General features: G+C 40.0%; 2 protein-coding genes across 2 annotated transcripts; one reads left to right on the top strand and one right to left on the bottom strand.

The window, feature by feature from the left end:
- Positions 1 to 6115: 6115 nt before the first annotated feature.
- On the bottom strand, positions 6116 to 7033 carry LOC127543154 (basic salivary proline-rich protein 1-like). Its single transcript, XM_051969171.1, has one exon. It carries the CDS (start codon positions 7031 to 7033, stop codon positions 6116 to 6118), a length of 918 nt encoding a protein of 305 aa, XP_051825131.1.
- On the top strand, positions 6748 to 8245 carry LOC127543206 (ubiquitin thioesterase OTU1-like). The gene has a single exon (XM_051969230.1). The coding sequence runs from the start codon at positions 7228 to 7230 to the stop codon at positions 8140 to 8142; it is 915 nt and encodes a 304-aa protein (XP_051825190.1). The 5' UTR covers positions 6748 to 7227; the 3' UTR covers positions 8143 to 8245.
- The last annotated feature ends 12549 nt before the right edge of the window (positions 8246 to 20794 follow it).

Genomic DNA, 20794 nt, shown 5'->3' with positions numbered 1-20794 from the left:
AGGTGTTGGCATTTGTATCTTTACTTAATCATAGCTAGAACAGGCTGTATGAGCAATTGTTCTTCACTTGATGTGTCACAAGGTGTTAGGTTCCTTCTCATTCTAGGTCTTCAATCAGATTGGATGCCACGTGTTGTGCAGGTTCTAATATGTCTTTCAGCTCTGGGTTGTTTTCAGGGGACACTTAGTTCTCTTCCAGTTGTAAATTTCTGGGATATGTGAGCTCATTAGTGTAGCTTACAAACCACCTACGCTTTTCCATCCTGTGGAGTTCTCTTATCTGTACTCTTCCACAAACTCTATATACAGTGTTATGAACGCTTTTCTCAGAATCGTTTAATATTTCTTTTTTATCAGTGTGACATGCTGACAGTTCATCTGTTGTGCCTTGGTTTCCTCTACATAACTGATTCCTTTTTCCACTGATTATATATTGACTCATTGTGATTCTGTGGCAAGAGAAGACTTTGAATCCTGGTTTGTACTTAGTCACCTGTGGAACATTATACAAGGCATTTAACCTTTCTTGGCACTTAGTTTCCTCATATGCAAAAATGGAGGAGTTGAATTATATGATTTTAAAGTTCTTTCCAACTCTAAATCTGTGATTCTATGATCCTTGCTATGATTTCTGTAATCCTGATTAAATAATCTCAAATTATATTCTAGAAATATTATGTCCTTCTTTTGCAATGACTAACAAAGAAGTCGTTATTGGTAATATTCTGTAGTCTGTTAAATTCTACCATAAGTTTCTAGCACCCTTTGAGTCACCTGCAATTTTTATTTCTTAGAGATTTTTTTGTGTTTGGTGGTTTTGCATCACAAGAGACTATTAGCATTAAAAAGATTTTTGAGAGGTGGGGGTGGTTTACGAAGCAACTTGGGATTGTTTGAAGCAAAACTTAAATTCCCAAATACAAATCAGCCTGTTCTCTTATTCACTTCTTGATATAGCTTGATATAGCTTGATAGCGTGTTATCATTTGGACACTATGCAGGATTGGGTTTTGCTTTGTGGACTATTTTGGTAATTTTTTTCCTTTAAAGTTTTGCTAATACTTAAAAAATATCACTATCACTTCCACTAGCTTTCTTCCTCAATAAAATTTCTCTTAAAACAAAAAACTTACATAACCAGGCAAAACAAATGAACATATTAATTCTGTCTGAAATTACATGCTTCATTGTATGCCTCTAGTCTGTCAGCTCTCTGCCAATGAGGTGAGGCATCCATGGTTCCTTATCGATCTTGTTTACCCATGATTGATCATTGAATTTATTAGAGTTCTAAAAATCTTTCAGCGTCATTTTCCTTTGAATCACTGATACCATTGTGCAAATTGTTCTCCTGGCAGCTGTTCCTACAAGTTTTTCCAAGTCTCTGTGAATTCTTCATATAGAAACTTTTTTCAAATACGATATTAGTTCATTATTTTTCTGTGAACTGACTCAGGGCTGGTTGGGTGGTTTAGGCTTGGGGTTGGAATGAAATGGGATACTCACAGACCATTTACCAGTGGATGAAAAAGGAGTTAATAGCATGGAAAGACTATTCAGCAAGGATCCATACAGATTCACATAAATTCAACCCTCCTCATTTCCTATGGAAACATGCATATTCAGAAGATTGTGTTAACTCTTATGACAGTGGGAAGTACAAGTCTAATTGGCAACATTTCCCTGTGGAATTTTATTCCCTAGGCAACGGGGAAGCCATATCAGCATCCAGGTCAGTCTTATAGTCCAGTCACACCTCAGAGAAAACGTCCTTCCTTTTTTGGGAAGCAAAAAAAGTATAGCACTGCTTCTATCACACTTTCTATTCCCCTACTATTGTTTATGGGTATTGTAAATGGATATCCACTTTGTTTCTAGTTTTTTGAGATTGCAAAATGTGCTATTAGAAATATTTCTGTCTATGTATAACTTTTTCTTCTGCTTTGGGCTTCCGTGAGGTATATGACTAAAAGTAATGTTGCTGGGGTAAAGTATATATGCACTTTAATTACTTTTAGCCTAAGTTGCTAGTCATTTTCCTCTTTTCTAGACAAATAACTTTCACTTTTGAATGCACATGGATTTCATTGAAGAGACTCAGTAGCATTATGGGACTTGATATAGTTGGCATAAAGTCATCCACAAAAAAAGAACATCTTGAGAACCTGTTTCACTGGAACTCTTGTCAAGGGTATACTCTATATCCATACCTTTGATGGCTCTGTTTTATGTTCTTTGATACTGAGTAAAGTTATCTCTGTGGTTGACAGGGATCTGGTCCAGTCTTAACATGCATGGAAAATACCTCTGTTGAGGAGGACATTTAAGGCTGCATTTTACTCTTTGGAAACAAGTGTTTGTTGAAGTAAATTGTATCGGAGCTACTGTGGCTGAACTTATTATAGTCTTCATCTTTAACCACACTTCTAACTTGGTTTGTTTTGACCGTTGCTTTGGAACTAATGTAATTAATTCTATGTAAGGATTGTGGGATTGTGGGTCAGAATTTGAATTTAGGCCCCACCTCTGCTACTGATCTTCAGGCTTGGATATGGACTCTCTCAGTCTTGGTTTCCTCATCTACAATATGCAGGGTGGGATGGACTAGGTACTTCCAGTACTAAATCACTCTGATTCTAATTAGTCAGTGGACTGACTTCACAAATCGATTTTGATAAGACTTCTCTCCTTAGCAGCCAGGTTTGTCCTGTTTATTAAGATACGGACAAGTTCTCCTTTTGTTTGCCAAGGTCAGAAGTCTCTGTTCTAACAGATTTGAGGTTAAAAAGTCCTTATAAAACCTGCTTATATCCTTCTGCAGATCCTTTACCACAAAATCCATTTTGGGGTAACCATGTTCAAAGAAGGCTCATGAGATTTAGGTGGATCTAGGGTACCTCTGCTTTCAGTCTAAGATTCTTTGGATGACATGCAAATGAATGAGAGGGAAAGAAGTAAACAGTACAGTTGCCCTAAAGGTCTTCAGCAAAGCATTTCTCCATTAATCCTTTGTCCCATCTTCTAGCCTTTCATATAGAAGTAGGGTGCAAGAAATCTTCTAAGCTTTGTGCTGCTTTCTATTTAATTTAGTTTTTTTTTCAGCTTTGCCACATGTGCCCCAGACTATGTCTTGTGCTGGGCTTTCTGATTAATCCACAAGTATGTAGTATGCACCAACCACATATAAATGTCTGTGTATGAAATTTGCCTGTACTTCTTTTGTTGTTGTTGAGTTGTTTCAGTCGTGTCTGACTCTTCACAACCCCATTTGGGCTTGTTTTGGCAAAGATTCTGGAGTGGTTTTACCCTTTCCTTCTCCAGCTCATTTTACAGATGAGGAAACTGAGGTAAACAGAGTAAAGTGACTTGCCCAGGGTCACAGAACTGAGAAGTGTTTGAGGCTGGATTTGAGTACAGCAAGACTAGACTTTTTGATTTCAAACCCAGTGTTCTAGCCACTGTGCCTTCTTGTGGTTTTACGTCTCTCCAACTTCTTACACCCCACATTGTATAGAGTTAAACAGGGACTCCAGTTAGTCAAGTTTTCTTTCCAAGTCCCAAGAATTGGGAGTCCCAGGAAAGCCGCATGCTTTTTTAGCTACAGGATGAAACGTTCTGTTTTTCTGTTTAAAAATCACTCTCACATCATCGTCATGTCTGAAGTCTTACGTTGCTGTGATTCCCATAATATTAATTTTCTGGGCATTAACTAATTCAGTTGGCAGTAAAGAAACTCAAGTACTGTCACCTGTACTTCTATCCCAGCCCTTGCAGGTTTAGGAGGAAAACAAACACAAAACTTCCCAGGGAGTGAAGAGGAATGACCTACTATTCTTAGGATTACATTCTTTCTCTTTTCCCTTCCTCATGTTATCATCAGTCAAGGGAGAGATTTCTCCCTTATGATAAAAGGCCATACTAACAATTCATGATGTGTAATGGGCTGAGGCTTGAGATGATGCACTGAGGTCCCAAGCACATGAGGCTAAATAGTCATTGGACCATACTCTGTTAATATATAAGCTTGGAGAAAGAATGGCCCCCGCCCACTCTTTGTGCAAGTCCTGATGTGTTGTATAGGAGATGACGATTCTGGTGGGTGGAGGCAGGGGAATGGAAAAGGAAGGGGAGAAGAGACTGCTTGCTTTTGCCATTGCAACGACCTTTCAGCTCAGATTCCCCCTCTGCTAGCTGGCTTCCTGTCGCAGCTGCCCATATTGCTATCGCAATCTTTCTTGCCCATATTGCTATCGCAATCCTTATTCACCTCTTCACTTCAATAAAGAGTGAAGATTTTTCCCTTAACCTGAATTCCTGACTCCGGCTGATTTTAAATACGCGGTCATTACAATGATGTATTAATTTCTAAGCTGTGATTATTGCCTTTATTTTCTCTCTATGAGTTCATGCCTGATTCTTCCTAGCAAACAAACTTGTCCAGGATCAAAGGTATGGTAGGCAGGCTTACTTAAACCCAGAGAGTCAGTAGGTCATGATATAAGGTCTTGCCATTGCAGAAGGACCCCTGATGAGTGGTCGCTTGATCTAAGGAAACAAGGCTAGACGTGCTAGTGGCGTGACACTATTGGGTATAACCCAAGTCTGGAGCAGCCACTTTCTTCCTTTCTTCTCTATATGGTCCCTTGGGAAAAAGATAAAAAATACTTTTTAAGCAAAATCCTTTTTCTTTCTCTTCATTCCATCCTACACCGTTATCTTCCCTGTCCAAATGTCTGCTTTTAGGTAGCCAGATGAGACAGCAGATAGATCATTGACCCTGGAGTCAGCAAGAACTCAGTTCAAATCTCACCTCAAACAGTTATTAAGTAAGTGACCCTGGACAAATCTCTTAACTTTTGTCTGAGTTTACTCAGTTGTAAAATGGGGGTAAATAATAGTATCTGCTTCCCGGCTTCCAGGGTTATTGTGGGAGGTAATATTTGTAGAGCCCTTGGCCATCCTTAATGTGGCACATAAATGCTGGCTATATCAAGTATTATGATTCCACTCACAATCATTAACATTTTATTCAAGAGAAGGATCAAGTTCATGTTTTTTGTTATCCTGTGACTTTCTGTTCCCCTGCCTCCCCTCCCTTCCGCAAGTTCTCCTTGTCTTTTCTCTCATTTCTTTAGAGAGGAAGCAAAACACCAGAAGAGAATGGGAGCATACAACACTGACCCAAAGGAAATAGCAATAATAATCATAGCTCACGTTTAGGATTACAACGCATTTTTCTCACAACAACTCTGAAGTGCGAGTTTAATTATTTATGTTTTCCTGATGAAGAAACTGAGCATGATTTACCTATTACTGAACAGTTACATGTGTGAGACAAGATTCAAAGTGGGGCCTCCTGATTCCAGATGTAGGTCACTAGAGCCACATGACCTCTTCCTGTTTTGAATATTCTATTAATGAGGTAAAGAACTGATAATATTTTTTTCAGCTTGCTCTTGTTAGACTAAAAGAGTGGTTCCCAATCTGTAGCCTGTGATGCCATGAAGTTCCTACAAAAGGTCTAAGAGTCTTCATTCTATCTTGGAGGGGGGTTGTTACGTAGGTAAAAAAAATAAACGCTTTGGTACCACTGTGTGCATACATTGCAAGGATGATTTCTCACTTTCAGTAATTTACTCCACCAAAACCTACCCTCTATGCTTCACCATTGTGGATGCAAGCCTAGTTACTTACCAGTCATTCCAGGGAAATCCAGGGGCTCTTTACTCTCAAGAATTAAGTGGAATTTGATTGGTGATTGTCTAAAGAACAGTGTAACGAAATTTGGAGAGAGGCCCTCTGGAGGGCGGAGGGGGGGGGGAGGAGGAGGGGTGTGGTGACTTCTCGCGATGTTTATCCTGGCCAAGGGGGCGGCCATTTTAGTTTCCATCCACCTGCCGTTTGTCCTGGTGGCGTCTCCACAGCGGCCGGTGTCGTCCCTCTGGCAGAGTCTCCCTTCCTCCAGCAGCAGCATCTTCCTCTTTCTGGTGTCACCTCCCTCCTTCTGGCGGTGTGTTCCTCCCTCAGGCGGTGGCGTCTTCTTCCCTCAGGCGGCGGCAGCGTCTTCTTCCCTCCGGCAGCGTCTTCTTCCCTCAGGCGGCGGCGTCTTCTTCCCTCAGGCGGCGGCGTCTTCTTCCCTCCGGCGGCGGTGTCTTCTTCCCTCCGGGCGGTGGCGTCTTCTTCCCTCAGGCGGCGGCGTCTTCTTCCCTCCGGCGGCTGCGGTGTCTTCTTCCCTCCGGGCGGTGGCGTCTTCTTCCCTCCGGCGGCGGCGTCTTCTTCTCTCCGGCGGCGGCGTCTTCTTCCCTCCGGGCAGCGGCGTCTTCTTCCCTCCGGCGGCGGCGGCAGCGTCTTCTTCCCTCCGGCGGCGGCGGCGTCTTCTTCTCTCCGGCGGCGGCGGCGTCTTCTTCCCTCCGGCGGCGGCATCTTCTTCCCTCAGGTGGCGGCGTCTTCTTCCCTCCGGCGGCGGCGGCAGCGTCTTCTTCCCTCCGGCGGCGGCGGCGTCTTCTTCTCTCCGGCGGCGGCGGCGTCTTCTTCCCTCCGGGGGCGGCGTCTTCTTCCTCCGGCGGCGGCGGCGTCTTCTTCCCTCCGGCGGCGGCGGCGGCGTCTTCTTCCCTCCGGCAGCGTCTTCTTCCCTCCGGCGGCGGAGTCTTCTTCTCTCCAGCGGCGGCGGCATCTTCTTCTCTCCGGCAGCGTCTTCTTCCCTCCGGCGGCGGCGTCTTCTTCTCTCCGGCAGCGGCGGCGTCTTCTTCCCTCCGGGCGGCGGCGTCTTCTTCCCTCCGGGCGGCGGCGTCTTCTTCCCTCCGGGCGGCGGCGTCTTCTTCCCTCCGGGCGGCGGCGTCTTCTTCCCTCCGGCAGCGGCATCTTCTTCCCTCCGGGCGGCGGCGTCTTCTTCTCTCCGGCGGCGGCGGCGGCGTCTTCTTCCCTCCGGCAGCGGCGGCGGCGTCTTCTTCCCTCCGGGCGGCGGCGTCTTCTTCCCTCGGGCGGCGGCGTCTTCTTCCCTCGGGCGGCGGCGTCTTCTTCCCTCCGGCGGCATCTTCCTCCTTCGGGTAATTTCTTCCTCTCTCCAGTGGCGGCAGCTCCCTCCCCCTGGCAGTGGCGTCTCCTTCCCTCCAGCAGTAGTATCTTCCTCCCTCCTGCGGGGCCTTCCTCTCTCCAGTGGCAGCAGCTCCCTCCTTCCGGAGGTGTCCCAGGCAGGCTCCCGAAGGTGTCCGGTGTGTGGCGGGTGCGATGTGGCGGCTCCGCTGCAAGGCCAAGAATGGCACCCACATCCTGCAGGGCCTCTCGAGCCGGTCCCGCGTGCAGGAGCTTGAGGGTCAGATAGCTGCCCTTACCGGGATCGCTGCTGGGGGGCAGCGGATCCTCGCTGGCTTCCCCCCCAAGTGCCTGGATCTCAGCAATGGGGAGACGGTGCTGGGGGACCTGCCCATCCAGTCGGGTGATACTCTGATCGTTGAAGAGGACAAAACCAAGCCTAAGATTTCATCTTCTGCAGTCACAGAACATGGCGCTCATACTTCACTCGGGGAAGTTTTGCCTGAGCTTACCAGAACTGTGGTCCCAGCAGATAACTCCTGCCTTTTCACCAGTGTGTACTATGTTGTAGAAGGGGGAGTTTTAGATCCAACTCACGCCCCTGAGATGCGAAATCTTATAGCAGAAACAGTAGCGAGTGATCCAGAATTCTATTGTGAGGCATTCTTGGAAAAAACAAATCAAGAGTACTGTGAGTGGATTAGAAGAGATGACACTTGGGGAGGGGCTATTGAGATATCCATTTTGTCAAAGTTCTATCAATGCGAGATTTGTGTAGTGGACACTCAGACAGTCAGAATTGACCGCTTTGGGGAAGATGCCGCTTACCCCAAAAGGGTACTACTAATTTATGATGGCATCCACTATGATCCACTTCAGCAAAACTTCCCTGACCCAGACAGCCCTCCTTTGACCATCTTTTCCTCCAGTGATGACATTGTTCTTGCGCAAGCATTGGAACTGGCCGAGGAAGCTAGAAAAAAGAGGCAATTTACTGATGTAAACCGATTCATCCTCAGATGCATGGTGTGTCAGAAGGGGTTAACGGGGCAAGCAGAAGCCAGGGAACATGCCAAGGAGACTGGCCATACCAACTTTGGAGAGGTGTAATCTATGCAGGAGGAGGCATTGTCTACTACCTCACTCATCCAGAAGGATCTGGGTTTTCCAATAAGCTCTCTGTTAACCTAAAATACAAAAGGTCATAATTTTACTTTAGACAATGAAGACACTAGAATTCCTTGTTAAGATTAAAATTAGTGTGTAAGTTTTTTTTTTATTAAAGCTTTTTATTTACAAAGCATATGCATGGGTAATTTTTTAATATCGGCTCTCACAAAACCTTCTGTTCCAGCTTTTCCCCTCCTTCCCCCCACCCATCTATGCCATCTATGGCAGGTAGTCCCATATGTGTTAAATATGTTAAAATATACGTTAAATCCAATACATGTATACACATTTATATAGTTATCTTGCTGCATAAGAAAAATCAGATCTAGAAAGAAAAAAAACCTGAGAAGGAAAACAAAATGCAAGCAAACAACAGAAAGAGTAAAATGCTATGTTGTGGTCCGCACTCAGTTCCTACAGGCCTTTCTCTGGGTGTAGATGGCTCTCTTCATCACTGAACAAGAATAACTGGTTTGAGTCATCTCATTGTTGAAGAGAGTCATGTCCATCAGAATTGATCATCATATAATAATACTGTTACTCCCTTGTACAATAATCTCTTGGTTCTGCTCATTTCACTTAGCATCAGTTCATGTAAGTCTCTCCCTGCCTCTCTGAAATCCTCCTGCTGGTCATTTCTTACAGAACAATAATATTCTATCACATTCAGATACCATAACTCATTCAGCCATTCTCCAACTGATGGGCAGCCACTCAGTTTCCAGTTTCTGGCCACTACAAAGAGGGCTGCCACAAACATTCTTGCACATGTGGGTCCCTTTCCCTCCTTTAAGATCTTTTTGGGATATAAGCCTAGTGGGAACACTGATGGGTCAAAGGGTATGCACCGTTTGATAACTTTTTGAGCATAGTTCCAAATCACTCTCCAGAACAGTTGGATCCATTCACATTTCTACCAACAGTGTATCAGTGTCCCAGTTTTCCCACATCCCCTCCAACATTCAGCATTATCTTTCCCTGTCATCTTAGCCAATCTGAGAGGTGTATAGGTGTACCTCAGAGCTGTCTTAATTTGCATTTCTCTGATCAATAGTGATTTGTAGCACCTTTTCATATGACTGCAAATAGTTTCAATTTCACCATCTGAAAATTGTTCATATCCTTTGACCATGCCTTGGAATTCTAATAAATTTGACTCGGTTCTCTATATATTTTAAAAATGAGAACTTTATCAGACCCTTTGAATGTAAAAATATTTCCCAATATATTGCTTCCCTTCTAATCTTGTCTGTATTAGTTTGTACAAAAACTTTTTAACTTAATATAATCAAAATTATCTATTTTGTGATCTATAATGTTCCCCAGTTCTTTGGTTACAAATTTCTTCTTCCTTCACAGATCTGAGAGGTAAACTATTCCATGTTCTTTTAATTTGTTTATAATATTCTTTATGTCTGGATCATGAACCCATTTCAACCTTATCTTGTATATGGTATGAGGTGTGGGTCAATGCATAGGCCTAGTTCTTTAGATTATTGGTATATATGGTTCCAGAACCCATAGTCTTTTATTGTGGTCGCTGATAAGTCTTATACAATTCTAATTGTAGCTCTGGCACATTTAAATTTTTTTTTGAAAATTTTCTCTTTGATATGGGGTTTTTGAAACTTGACAATAATGTTCCTGTGTGTTTTCCAAAAGTATCTCTTTGAGTTGGTGATTAATTACTTTTCCTTCCTGTTCTATCACTCCAGGACAATTTTCTTGGATTATTTCTTGCATTAGTGTCAAGGTTCTTTTTTTGGTAATAGCTTTCAGGTAGTCCAGTAATTCTTATACTGTTTCTTCATTATCTGTTTGCCATATCTGTTGTTTTTCTTACAGGATGTTTTACATCTTCTATTTTTCATTCTTTATAATGTTTTCTTATTTCTTTGCCAGTTCATTTTTTTTTTTGAGAAGTGTTAATATAAAGCACTTCTAATAATGGAGTCTGGGGTTATTGCCTTTAGCTTCACTTCTACCTTCCTCTCTGACTAGGAACCCCAAATGAAAAGTTCCATTTTGCTGCAAGTGCCAGCAGCCAGCAGCACCCATCCCCAACTACTTCTGTATTCACTGCTATGCTGGTTCCTTCTATCCCACAACCTAGTCTCTGCAGCACAGCTGGGCCTGGTGTTCCTGATCAGCCACAGTTTCCTCAATCTTCTGGGACTCTGAACTCCTCCTCCTTCATTCCCTCCTCAAGGTGTCCAGGAGGTAAACTTTTTTTATGATTCCTACTGAGATTCCAGTCACACCCAGATAGCCCCAAAAGTCACCCTCTAGGTATTTGTGTGGAGCTAGCCTGGAGGTGTTTGTACTTCACCCCAGTTAATCCACTGCCTGGGGGGTGGGGGGGGTCTTTCAACTGATCTTCTTGGGTTGTGCCAGAAGGACCCCTGTTTTTTCCCAAATCTTCTTGATTATTCATCAGTCTGTGTTTTCCCTGAGGCACAATTTTGTTCTGTTTATAGAGGAAATCTGAAGAGTTTAAAATTTACTGACCTATTCTGCCATTCTTCCCTAATCCTCCCCCCAGAAAAAAAATTTTTTTAAACATTTTTAAATATTTTATTGCACAGTGCAGTGAGGTGCTGCAGGAAATGGTGTGTTCTCTCTCACTTGAAGTCTTCATGCAAAGGCTATTGTGGCCACTTGTGGAAGACACTGTTGAGTATTCCTGTTCAGGTGTACATGGGATTCAATTTAGTGATTTTGTACAAAGTCTTATAGTACTTTCTTCATCAGTTAGATCCTGTTCTTATTTATATTCAGTCTCTTCCAATGTGCTACCTCTTTTCTTTGGGGGGTGGGGAGTGGAATTTGGTAGAGAAATTGGAAAAAGGGACCAAGCACTTGCACTTATTGCACTGTAGCACTTACGTTTATTTCTTTTTCTCTACTCCCGTGGCCACTACTCTAGAATAGGTCCTTATTGTAGTTTCTTCATTATTGAAATGATCATTTAGCAAGTCTTATTCCCCTCCTATCTTCCCCTTCAACAAATCTTTCACAATATTGCAAATTTAATCTTTCTTAGACATACATTGCCCTTCTCAGAAATCGTGAGTTTCTTTCTGTTTTACATTGAGTAAAGTTTGAATTTCTTTTTCCTGCCAAGATGATGCTAAACAGAGGCAGGCTGCCCAGCTCCTGCACACCTACTCTACAAATATCCTGAATTTCTCACGAATAATATTCAAGTTATCCCATGAGAAACTACATTTCAATCAGTCAACAAAAATAAACACCTACTATGTGCTGTGAAATGGAGATAAAAAGAATGGCAAAAGATATTTCCTGCCTTCACTGAGCTTATAGTCTAATGGTGTGGTGGGGAGACAACTTGCAAACAACTATGTATAGACGAGCTATATACAACATACAATGGAAGCTGTCAACTAAATGTGGGCACTAGAATTAAGAGGGATAGGAAAAGACTTCCTGTTGAAGGTAAGTTTTTAATTCGAACTTGAAGAAAATTAGGTAAGTCAGGAGGCAGACATGAAGAGAGAATTTTCAAGGCATGGGGGGATAGCCAGGGGAAAATGCTCAAAACGGGGACGTATTACATCTTAGAGGAACAACAAAGAGACCAGTGTTACAGGACCACATACTAAAGGCAGGGGTGGGAAAGGTGTGATGTAAGATTTAATCAGACTGGATAGGTGAGTGGTGACTAATATGGTGCCAACTTCAACAGAAATAGGGAAATTAAAAAGAGGGTAGGGGTTGGGGGAGAAGATAATTTCACTTCTACATCTGAAATACACAAGTAGCCAAAAGATCTTATATGTAATGTAATAGGAACTGAATCCTTCCCATTTTGTCAGCTATCTTGTAAGGCACTCTTAGTACTAACACTCTGAAAAGGAAGAAGAAATGAATGTCTCTCTAGAATCTTAATGTCTCTAAAGGATATTGAGACAGATAAAATAATTTCTGGTATATGCATGTGCATGTGTGGGTGTTTTGGAAGGACTGGAATTGACTCTGTCCTCAAGGTTTTCAGGGGAAATATAAGAAGGGATAAATTGAGTAATATGCCAGTGTAAAAAAAGTGGGCAGGGGAAGATGAGGCCTGTTTCTTGGAAATGGGGTCCCTGAAAAAAAAGATGTAAACATGGAGGCAGGCAGAGCTATTACATAAAGCTCAATTATCTGAAATGAATAAAGGAGGGTTGAACACATATAGTTTCATGAAACAATGCAACAAAATCAACAAGAAAACAAGAGGGGAGAAAGAAGTGTTAGGAGAGAAGATAATTAATGAGGGAATAGTCTCAAGCAAAAAAAAAATTCCCGATACCAAAGAGGGAATAATCAAAAATGAAGAATTCATTTCTTTGGGGGTTGCATCAGACTGCTTCTAGGGAAATTGAGGAATGGCTTTAACAAATTGTATTATATCAATATAATGGAGGTGTTTTTTTTTATTTTTTAAATAGGAGACAAATTCAGGGAAGGTTGAGTAGTATGAACTAACATAGAATGAAGTGAACAGAACCAGAATATTTTACCCAAGGCCAACAACATTTTAAAGGAGACAACAGCTCTGATCAATGCAATGACCAACGGTGTCTTTGGAGCAGAATATGACAATATTTTTTTCTTAATATTTTATTTTATTTAATTTAATAATACCTTTATATTGACAGAATCCATGCCAGGGTAATTTTTTTTTACAACATTATCCCTTGCACTCGCTTCTGTTCCGATTTTTCCCCTCCTTCCCTCCACCCCCTCCCCTAGATGGCAAGTAGTCCTATATATGTTAGATATGTTGCAGTATATCCTAGATACAATAAATGTTTGCAGAACCGAACAGTTCTCTTGTTGCACAGGGAGAATTGGATTCAGAAGATAAAAATAACCGGGGAAGAAAAACAAAAATGCAAATGGTTCATAGAATATGACAATATTTGATATTGTCACTGATAGAAGTGATTGACACAAGTTGCAGAAAAAGGCATAGAATTATTGATGTGGCTTACCATGTGGATTTGTTTTGCATGACTATCCTTTTTTATTGCCGTTTCTCTTTTAGTGCAGGAAGGGGAGATTGCAATAGTGATACCAGAGGAGTGTCATCATCATATTTAAAAACATGTATAAAAGAGAACAGAGACATTTTGAAGGAAGCACAAACAAGTAGGACAGTTTTGAAAATTATACATAGAATTTCTTATATATTCAAAGGAGAAAACAATATGAAATGGAAATTCACAGAAAATCTTATTGTATTCTGCTATATGCATAGAAGTACATTTTTGGGTTCATAATAAAATGAATATAAAAGTTTCAGTTCCTTTGGCCTTTAGAGTCCTTTGCAACTCTCTACCATCCTTCCTGTTGAGCTTGATTAATTTATCTCATTCCCTTCCATGCACTGTATATTCCAGTCAGGCTAATCTACTCTGCTGCTCTAGAATGGCCTCCTTCCTCCCCATTTATAGGATTCAAATCCACCCCTTAAAGTCCACCTTCAATACCACCTCTTCTACTCATCCTGTAATCTTCAGCCTCATTTGAGAGGACCATCAAAAGAATCTTACTTTGGTGTCTAACCCTTTGTTTGACACTGACCTTTTTAGCTCTTCCATAGTACTTTGTCTTTCAAGAATGTCTTAGATGTCTTCTAATGGTTCCCATATTTATGTGTGGCTAAGAGCCTAAAGTAGTCTTTATACCTTTACTATAAGGAAAAATTAACTCCCTTTCAGGTTTGTACTCCTGAATTTTAGATTTAGTATTTTTCAGATGGTTAAGTATAAGGGAGGTAGAACTGTAAAATGATCATTTTGATGACCTACAGAGACAACTGTGACACAGAAGATGGGTGCTCACATCCTTCCTCAGTGGAACTGTGAGCAAGTTCCCTAAGGTCAGAATTTCATATCTTACTACAGCCTTTTCAGAAGCTTTCTCTCATGATTGATATACATGTCATCCTTCCTCTGGCTCTTTGGCTTCCTTTACAACTCACCGACATTGTCAACTTCTACCTGAAGCTTTTTCTCATTTCCCTAGATATTATGTGCTCTTCTTTCACACATTGTCTACTTCACTGCTTGTGTCTTTTTATATATTTGATCTTCTCAGTGAATGGAAGGACCTTGAGGTCAAGGAGTAACTTTTTTCCATTTGTTGGTATCTTCTTTTACCCTCCCTTCTGCATTTTGCTTAATAAATGTTTTTGAGTTGGATTGGATGCCATTTTTGTGAGACTCAGTTTTCTCATCTGGAAAATGAGCATACAGATACTTGTATTATTTTCCTTTCCAGGGACCTTGTGAGTTCAAAAAAATTAAAACATGCAAAGCATTTTTCAAACCATCAAGTTATTTATAAATGTGTCAGTTCTCCTTCTCATTATTGTTACTATTTAGTCCCATGAAGAGGAATGAGGGGCTGTTTGACCTCTGGAGGTTTCTTTGGCTCTTGGATTTTATGGCTTCTTTGAATGAAATGTTAATTTCTTGGATGAGAAGGCCTGAATATTGTATTAGATTCTTATTATTTCTCTCCCAAACTAGAATCTCAGCATCCTGCTTGTATTGATAGGAGGAATAATGAAGTCCCTTTTTTTTCTTGAAGTTTTTTTATTGTTCAAGTACACCAAATAAAACAATAAACAGAGGTGAAGTGCTATTATGTGATATATGGAACTGAGCTTTTGGGAAGCAGGAACATTAAGCTCAACTTGCAGTGGTTCAAGCATAATCTGTTTAACATAAACACTCATTATATTAAGATAACAAACTGTACCCTCTAGGCCCTTCTAGGTGTTTATCATTGACTTTGTCTTCTAATTCATCACATTTATGGGGCTGCTATCTGTGTCTGTGTGCTCCCAGCATTGTTCTTTGCAAGTCAGTGCCCGAAGGAAGCTTATTAGGTTCTTTTTCTGAGCTTTAGAATGTGTTCCTATTTGTGACTAAGATATAAAGGCCATCACTTGGGGACCACTAGGTCTGTTCTGTAGTGGGCCTAGGAGTGGATTCGAAAGAGAGTGGGTTATACTCAGATCAGCAAGATCCAAGAAAGAGACAGTAAGAATTTAGGGAGTTAAAAGTTTGGCACTTATACTATCAAAGTCTCCTTAAAAAGAAGCCTCTGTGTTACCAGAAAGGTACCACAGAGAGTTCCATTGGCCCCTCATTCTAATTTTTGCCTTCTTCATGGCTCTTTCTTCTCAGGCCTTCTGAGGAATAGAAAGAATGACATTGTCTATGTGTTTCTGACCAAATCACTACCTCTCTCTGAGCTTCCTTTGTTAATCTATAAAATGTCCATCTAGAAAACATCTATAGAATGAAGGGATTGGGCAACAGGACCCCAAAGGCCTCTTCTAGTTTTAAATCTGTGATGATAGGATATGGCAGTGTACTCCAGTGTTATGATTTTCATTTTCTTTATTATACATTTAGTAAGCATCCACTGTGGTCATGATTATGCCATACGTAGGGGATACAAAGACAAAAATCCAATCACTTTTTGCCTTCAAAGAATTGGCATTGTGTTTCATCCCTTCATTTAGTTGCCTGTCAGTTATTCCTTATTGTCTTTATCATTGTACTGTAGGACATCCCATTTTCTTTATATGTCTGAAAACTTGGAGTCTCTCATACTACCAGTGCCTCATCCTTGAAATAAAAGTTAAATGCATTCTTCTTTGTTTTTCTAGGATAGAAATTATGGGGGAGAAAAAACCCTACTCATCCTTTCTCCAGTTTGTCACGCTAAAATGTATGAGCCACTACTTCTTTTACCTAGCAGGTTGATTTGTTGAACCATGGGTGGTACCATTACCATCCTTGCAAGGGGTCCTTCAATTTGTACCATTTATAATTTATACGTCAACTATTTTGAACTAACTGTGCAAAAGTATTGGGTGCCTATGGCCTAGCTTGTTTTGATACTGACATCATCCCTGTCATTTTCATCACTGTTGTCAGGTTGAGTCAGTAATCACAGGTAGCATGATAATAGCTTATCTGCCTGCTTTAGTAACTTGCAGTTCCCAGTAAAATTTCCTGCCCATCCTAAGAGCAAATCCGAAGAGGCAAAGATCTTGCTTTCCTACCTGCGTTTAGTTCCAAGGGACAAAATGGAAGGACAGTAGAGAAAAGATAATGTCACAAAAACAGCCTTTATGGAGATGAGATTAAAGGATGGAAAATCTAGTTCTTATTGGAAATCTTTTCTATATGATGGAACTTGGTCCACATAAAAAGGCTCATATTTTAATGGCACCTTCCCCACATGGATCACACATTATAAATGTCAGTAATTGAGCTTCCCCAAACAGGATTCAGCTGAATGCTCAAATCTTTCCTTAAAATGGGATTTTTAAGAGCCTGTTATATAATACTCTCTGAGGAAAAGAAAATGGATTGTGGATTTTTGGGGGTTTTCCTTTGTTTTTAACTAGCATAGGCAGAAAGTAGAATTGAACTGGAAGTGAAAATATATTTAAAAGGAAATTTGATCTCTCAGAAAGAAACCTACAATTACAGAAAGGTCTCCATGCTGAGTAGTTTCACCAGCCTTCCAGAGAAGACAGAGTACAGATGAGCTGTATTCAGAAAACAGAGAAAATCAGTTTTATCCAAATCAGGTTATAAGAAAGTATGTAGGGCTTCAACTGCCAGCAAGGATTTTGGTCCATTTAGCATCAAGCATGCCATTTAACACTTTTGTCTAGGCCCTCTGACCTCCAATCTCTGATTCTTTCAAAATCTCCCTAACTGGTTTTCCCCTCCCCTCTTTCCCTCTACTCTCTGAGCTGTCATGTATACTAGAAGAATTTTCCTAAAAATCAATTTCATCATGTCACTCCTTGATTAAAAAACCCATTCCCCTTTCTCTAGAATAGAAAATTCAGAATCTCTAGCAGAGTTTTCCCGTAATCTTGTCCCATTTCACCTCTGCAACTTCATCTAGTATTCTTCAAGATGAGTTGCAAATTGGTGGCAATACCTCAGCAAGACTATGTAAGAATCAGTTAGGATAATATATGTAAATCAAATCACAGAGTACTATATAGATATCATTTTTATGATTATTACGGAATGACACAGTCACTGACAAAAGATCAAAGGACCATGAGGGAGGTGCTTGGTGGTTAGTTGTATAAGTAGCAACATTATATGGATAAAGGAGAAAGCAGGGCAAAGGATATCTGGGAGGTTTATCATCAAAAAAGGAAATAAGCCACTTAGATAGCTTCAGGTAGTGATAGATGATGGATAGACTGCAGGCTCCATTATTATCATCTGTGAAGTGGCAAGAGATCTAGAGGGAGACCTTAAGTATATGGGCTAGATCGTCATGAAAGATTTATAAAAGTGCATCGTCACCGGTGAAAGGGCAGTGAGTTACAGGCTACCTATTGAAGGCATGACCCACAATGATAAGAATTCAGATCAGATTGAAATATCTTTTACATACTACCTTCAACTTCTCCTTCTTGTTTTGCTGGAGGTTTTCAAAACAAAGACCAGTTGAACCCCCTCTTGGGCTTGTTATAGATGGGTTACTTTTTCAGCTATGTCTGGGACTTCATGAAATCTTCCAAGGACCCTTCCAGTTGTATGATTGTGAGAATTATAATGAGCTTTTAGAGAATACTGGTCAGAGAAGTATTGTAAGCCTGTATTCAGTTGGTTGGTGGCTGGTAGTGGGAGTTCTTTGTTGTCAAAGAGGATGAAAATGACATCACTATGTTAAAGTCAAGTTACTTTATGTGTCTGATCGTGGCAGACCAGACCAACATGAGCACTCTATCACATCTCAGGCACAAATAGTCCATTTGAACATTTGAATTGGTTTCTCTGACTTTGCACATCTTGTGCAAAGCTACTTTAATTCTAATTGCTCTAATTCTATTTTAGAACACAGCACCTTCTCTGATAAGGGCACACGGTATTGGGTGGTCTTTGCCAGTGTTTTTCATGTCATGCAATCAATGCTAAAGTTATTAGGAGAGACCTTGTATCACTTAATAGTTGCTGTGGAATAAGAAAAAAATATGTTAAGTATAGTTGAAAGGCAGAGTGGAACAGTTATAAGTATATAAAATTTGAGCTGTAATAAACTGAAAAGTTTGTTAGAAATTGTCAGTGGCACCACAACTTGCTAGTAAATGATAAAGGCAATTATGGGTCAATGGATTATTATTGCCAATGCTTAAATTGATGCATTTCACAATTTTAGATATCTATAGGGTGCTAGATACAAGATATGTGAAGATAAAGTAGACACACAATTTATTGGGATGGTAAGACCCAGACACAAGGAACAGTTAGTAAAATGTTATGTACATATTGAGAGCTGCAGTCAAACAACAAGAATTTTGAAAAAGGGAAGTTAACTTCCAGATAGGGATGACAGGAAAAAGTTGTTTCAAGGAGATAATATGTGATTTGGATTTTGAAGGGTGAGGTTTTAAGAAGGGAGAGGTATAAGGGAATGGCAAATGCATGGAGACAGGAGAGGGATCAAAATGATCAGTCATCCAGTATGGTTGAATCATGAAGGACATCCCATAATTTCATGCCATTACTCTCATTTTATAAATGAAAAAAAGGCTTGTGAAATAAGGCTTAAAAGGAAAATTGGAGTCAGCTGTGGAGGGCCTGAAGTGACATCAGCAGATTTGTGCAATTAAGAAAGCTACACTCTAGTGTTTCGCTGGATTAGGGAGGACCAAGATTGGAGATAAGGGAACTACTATTAAGACTTTATGAAAATTTATGTAAGAGATGATACTTGAATTAAGATCATGAACTAAAGATAACAAGAAGAAAAAAATCATATGACACATGCTTAGGGGGAAGAATCAGCAGAATATGGCAAGTCTTGATAGGACCTGGAGAAAGGTTTTGAGCCCTGGTGTTGAGTGGGCTGGTATTTGAAGGACCAGCACCTAGTACAGTTTGTGATGCAGACTAAGAGCTTTTGGTGCATTGAATATGTGGGGTCCATAGCATATCACGTTGGAAGCATTCCACAAAACGTAGAGAATGTAAGAAGCAGAAAACTTGTAGTTTTGAACTGTTGAAATTATTTTTCTTGAGTTTAGAGATTATCTAAATTATATAATGAGAATTTTTTTGCTTTGGAGATGGGTTTCTTAAAATATCTTAGTGCTAGTATATTCCAAGGCTTGCCTCAGTTCTGTACTTATTCCTCTGATAATGATGCTGACCATAAAATGACTTGCTTTACAAGAGGGTGCTACCTGGAGAATACAGTTAGAATCCTGATGAGAGTTAGGCTCCTTAAACTCTATAGGAGGAACTTCTTTTTGGAGAATTTCTCTGGTAAGTAAAATATTAATTTTTATTTTCTAAATAGGAATTAGTAAATATAGCATAGTATTGTATTTTTTCTACTTTTTATCAAGTCATAAGACTGTTACGTTGTAAGCTGCTATAGAGGATTGTCAGAAAGCTTTCCATTTCATATTTTAATGAAGAATAACTTGGACTTGTACACAGACATATAAATGAACACTTGTCCATATGATCTCACTTTTCAGGTGCCTTTGGGAGAAGGGTAATGGAAATATATTAATTTTTTCCTCATTATTTTGGCATCGTCTCCTTCAGATTTTATGAAAATCAAGGCTTCAACACCTTCAAATGAATTCTCTTTGGCAGATTTCTTCTATGTACTTGGTCAAATTAAGTAGTTCCTTTTAATCTTATCTTCTCAAATGCCATATCCCTTTATTTATACAACACATTAGATTATCGAATCCATATGTGGTATTTCTATATTAGTTGATGGTAATAATTGATTTTTATTTAAAAAAAACACTTTGGCAAATTTATTTCATTTTTAATCATTTCCCCTATCCCAGTTTCATCTGCAAATGTTCTGAAGCTGAATTTATATATATATATATTATATATATATATATATTATATATATATATATATATATATATATATAAATTTTGTTTTCTTTCTTATTTTTTCCTTTTTGATCTGATTTTTTTTGTCTAGTATGGTAATTGTAGAAATATGTATACAAGAGCTGCACATGGTTAACATATATTGGATTACTTCCCATTTAGGGAGAAGGTAGAGGGAAGGGAAATAGAAAAAAAATTGGAGCACAAGGTTTTGAAAGGATGCATGTTGAAAACTATTCCCATGTTTTGAAAATAAAAAGCTTTTAAAACAAAGACATCTTAGTTGTGTCTAATACCTAGTTTTCTGCATGCTTGTATTTCTACTCCATTGTTTTCATTTTATGTGCATGTGTGTATGTGTGTGTATGTGATAAGCTTTCTAAAGTCTGGCCATCATCCTTTAAAATATTTTACAATTGAATTTGTAATGTAAACCATTGTTGCCACTGATTGCCATGATTCTCTCTTGGCATAAGTCGCAGATTGATAGATTTAGCAGTGGAAGGGACATTAGTGGAGATCATATTTTTGCTGCCTGCTGTGGTTTCTGTCGTCTTTTTCCCCTTTTATAGTTAATGATTTCTATCAGTTAAATGTGCTAATAAAATGGTAATAATCTGAGACCCGGTCTTTGTATTTATCCATTTTCCTTTTTTTTTTTTTTTT

This window comes from Antechinus flavipes, chromosome X, assembly GCF_016432865.1.
Source record: "Antechinus flavipes isolate AdamAnt ecotype Samford, QLD, Australia chromosome X, AdamAnt_v2, whole genome shotgun sequence".
Classification (NCBI taxonomy): Eukaryota; Metazoa; Chordata; class Mammalia; order Dasyuromorphia; family Dasyuridae; genus Antechinus; species Antechinus flavipes.
The sequence above is the reverse complement of the archived record's forward strand: the minus strand, read 5'-3'. Positions and strand labels throughout refer to the sequence as shown.